A 4,118-nucleotide genomic window follows, 5' to 3' on the forward strand; every position below is an offset into this window, starting at 1 on the left:
AAATAACATAACAAACAGAACCCAGTGGTGGAAATAAGTCAATTGGCAGAGTGTCCTGGAAGATGGAATATGTAAAAAAGGCCAGGAGGTAACAAAGAGTACGGAGGAAACCTAGTCAATTCAATATGGCTAACCAATTCAAAAACATTGAAAGTTTGTTTTTAATCCAGGGAGTGGTATAGTTAGATTTGAGTTTCAGAATGATAACTCTGGCTACAGGGTGGGAAATGGATTGAAGGGGATAAGACTAGCAAAGGAGAGTAGTTAGAGGTTGCAGTGATGATTGGGATGTGAAAGTTTGGAGGCCTACACTCTGGTAGTGTAAGAACTTTGAGTATATAGATGGCAATTAAAGCCATAAAAGTATCAGATATCAGTTATGGAAAGTGTGATTTGGTCAACTATGGGTGGTCTTCAGTGGTCTATCAAGTAGCCATTTTGACATTTTTAGAAAGAAAAAAAGCAAAAAAAATATCCAAAACTCAAACTATAAAAGTGTCAATTTGTCTATTATTATAAATCCAGTAGGATACCAAATTTATAAAACAAAAAAAAAGGCTATGAAAGAAATTTTAAAAATCAGATTGGCATCAGAATTTTTGTTAGCAAAAGTAGAAATTAGGATCTAATGAAAAAAATCTTTAATGTTCTCAAGGAAAAAAGCTATAACCAGTAATTCTGTATCATGCAATATAGGATTCAAATATGAAAATAAAATTCATTTTCAGACATGCAAAGACTCAGAAATTTTATTGGTCAAAAATTAAACCTCAGCAAAACTGAATTCAAGGCATTCAATACCATGCACCATGACCAAGGGGGATTAGCCCCATGATGCTAGATTTGAGTTTAAAATATGCAAATAAATTTGATATTGATATTTTTATTTTTATTTTATTTTTATTGGCTAGACATGTTTAATAAGCCAATAATGTGACAATATCATGAAGAATCAAAAATCATGACATGTAAATAATGGTTATAGTAACTGAAAATATTTAATCTAGAGAAGAAAAGACTTGAGAAACACATGATAGCTATTTTTATATATACTTTAAAGGGCAATCACAGGGAAAAAGGACTAGACTTCCTATTTACATGGTGAAATTTATAGAAGCATACTCTTTGACTTGATATAAAGGAAGATTTTTTTATTTTTTTATTTTTAAATATGTAGTCTTTTTTTAAAGATTATACTTATTTATTTATTCATGAGATATATATATATAGAGAGAGAGAGGCAGAGACACAGGCAGAGGGAGGAGCAGGCTCCATGCAGAGTGTGTACTTGAGGGAAGAGGCTGGAAAGACATCTAGTCATATTGACACTGCCACCTCCATGGATGACTTCCCAATGAGTTTCAGTGGCACTTCTGCAGACAGGTTCCAGGGAATCTCACAGGCACCCAGAAATCAGGTTCTCAGTTCAGTCGACCTGCACCATAATTGGGGCGTTTTCCACCAGCCTTGGTCCAACTGCAGCCTTGAGGGTTGTTTCCTGCTTGCCAGTCGAGGCCACAGTCCTCTGTTTACCTGCCTCAGACAACCAGTGACCCAGTGGGATGTTCCCACCTTACTAGTCCCTTTTTTGCCTGTCAGTCTCTCTCCATCTACCATGAACTAGTTCTGGCCCAAGACAAGCTAGTGAACTTCACCATCCAATGGGCAACAACTACTCCTCCAAAAGATGAATCCCTGCCTTGGGGAAGGATTCCACCTTCTAAACATGTTCCTTTCTATGATATTCATCTCTCAGTCCCAGGGCGTTCTTCGGAGTAATCATTAGCCATTTCCAGTTAATGCTCTGCTATAACAAACAATTGTATGTAAACATCCCCTTTTCAAATTACTGTGTTATCTGTCTCCTATATGAGCCCTGAGTGGTATAGTACCTAATACACCTATAGGTCTTATAGGCATTTGATAAATACTATCTCTTTTTACTGTATAATAAAAATTTAATAAACAAGAAAATTCACAAAAGAAAGAGGTTATATTGATACCAGAGCCAAAAATAAAGGAACATCATTAAACCTGTTATTCTCAATAATCAGTAGTAATCAACATCTCACTGTTACATAAGATTATTTTAATACCTATCCAATAAGATTATTTTAATACCTATCCAATATTCTAGATTCATGTGTTCTAGCTTCTAAAGATATTTGAGATTTTCAAGTAATAGGTAAGTATTTATGGATTAAAAAGCAGTAAGTTGTAATGACAAGAGTATGGGATAAGAGACAGGAAGTTTGGATTCCAGCTCAAGCCCTAGTTCTGTGCTTAAGTGGTTATCTGCTGATGTTATTCAGCTCCTTGTTAGAGTTGATGTCTTCATCTGTAGATCAAGAGGCTTGCACTAGATTACTTCTATTACTTCTAGATGTGGTGCTCAAAGGTTCTGCTTATTCATTATCTGAAGTCACTTTTTTTCTCCAGAGCTTCCTCATAGCATTTTTTACCTCAACATTTCTGAGGGTGTAGATTAAGGGATTTAACATAGGGACCACCATAGTGTAAAAGACAGCAACAGCTTTATCAATGGGCAGAGTGGTCACTGGACGCAGATACACAAATATGCAGGGCACAAAGAACAAGACAACCACTGTAATGTGAGAGACACAGGTGGAAAGTGCTTTGCGCCTCCCCTCCAAGCTATAGTTCTTTAGGGAGTACAGGATGACCACATAGGACACCACCAATAGGAGGAAGTTTAAAAGGCAGATGAAACCACTGTTGACAGCAACAAAGAGACCAAGGGTATGAGTGTCCATGCAAACAAGTTTCAACAAAGGGTACAAGTCACACATGAAATGATCTATGACATTAGGGCCACAGAAGGGCAGCCAGACTGTGAAGAGGATCTGAATGGTTGCATGGAGAAATCCTCCAGTCCAGGCCACGCCCAGCAGGAGAATGCACAACCTATGGTTCATGACAGTAGTATAGTGAAGAGGTTTGCAGATGGCCACATAGCGATCATAGGCCATCACTGTCAGCAAGATGATCTCTGTAGCACCAAAAATGTGTTCTGCATAGACTTGAGCCATACAGCCACTAAAGGAGATAATTTTCTTTTCATGAAGGGAGTCCACAATCAGCTTAGGAGCTGAAGAGGAAGAATAAATTGTGTCTATCACGGAAAGATGAGTCAGAAAGAAGTACATGGGGGAGTTCAGAGCCTGGCTGGTGGTAATGGTAACCACAATGAGCAAGTTGCCTGAGAGTGTTACCATGTACAGAATCAAAAATCCCAGAAATACTATATTCTGCATTGTGGGGTTCTGTGTAAGACCTATTAAAATAAATTCAGTCACATTTCTTTTATTTTCCATCTATGTGATATAGGTGATTAGAACTCCAGGGAGGAATGCTTTACCTTTAAAAAATGAAAGAAAGAAAAAAGGAACCATAAAATCATGAAACAGTCCAAAACTCTGACCTTTAACAGTACTCTAGCAATCTCACAGATGATTCCTTCCTTTTCTAAAACTCTGAAGGAATAGGTACTTCAAAACTTCTCTTAGTGGACACTCAATTAAACTTCAATATAGTATTTAAATATAGTATTCAAAGCTAAGTTTTGCCGCTTTTTCCTGGACCTCAGATTGCTTTATTCTCTGTATCTCAATGTACTCTTAAATGCCAAAGGACAGTGAAGTGTAAGATAAACTGTCCCTGTTACACATGGGCAAGGTACAGAATGAGGAATATGGAAAGAACACCTCTTCCAGATGATCCCACAAATTCTTCACTGAGAAGCTCGCCTTAGAGTTCCAAGGCCCAAGATAGTGGTCTCCATTCTGGAAGCCCAATGCATCAGAGAATCTTTCCAGGGACAAGAACCCTTAAGAAGAAAATTGAGCACACTTCTAATAGCCAACTCTTCTCTAGAGGAGATGGCCTTTGGGAGAACCAAAAATCAACTAATGTGTTTTTATAGCTTCTTGAAGGTCCAGGCTAAAAATGGAGCTTCATGGTCAAAATCAGACAGAAAACCCCAACTTTGACTAATTAATTATCATTATTTCATTTATCATTTCTTTCTTATCAATCTTGAAGTAAATTAAGTATATTTTTAAATGATTGTCTATTACAATTTTCATCTGTCTCATACC

The 4,118-nt window shown here is 37.1% G+C and overlaps 1 protein-coding gene across 1 annotated transcript; it reads right to left on the bottom strand.

The window, feature by feature from the left end:
• Positions 1 to 2,405: 2,405 nt before the first annotated feature.
• Positions 2,406 to 3,338, bottom strand: LOC119864129 (olfactory receptor 4C12). Its single transcript, XM_038562483.1, has one exon. The coding sequence runs from the start codon at positions 3,333 to 3,335 to the stop codon at positions 2,406 to 2,408; it is 930 nt and encodes a 309-aa protein (XP_038418411.1). The 5' UTR covers positions 3,336 to 3,338.
• Between the last annotated feature and the right edge of the window lie 780 nt (positions 3,339 to 4,118).

Source organism: Canis lupus, chromosome 18 (assembly GCF_011100685.1).
Source record: "Canis lupus familiaris isolate Mischka breed German Shepherd chromosome 18, alternate assembly UU_Cfam_GSD_1.0, whole genome shotgun sequence".
Taxonomy (NCBI): domain Eukaryota; kingdom Metazoa; phylum Chordata; class Mammalia; order Carnivora; family Canidae; genus Canis; species Canis lupus.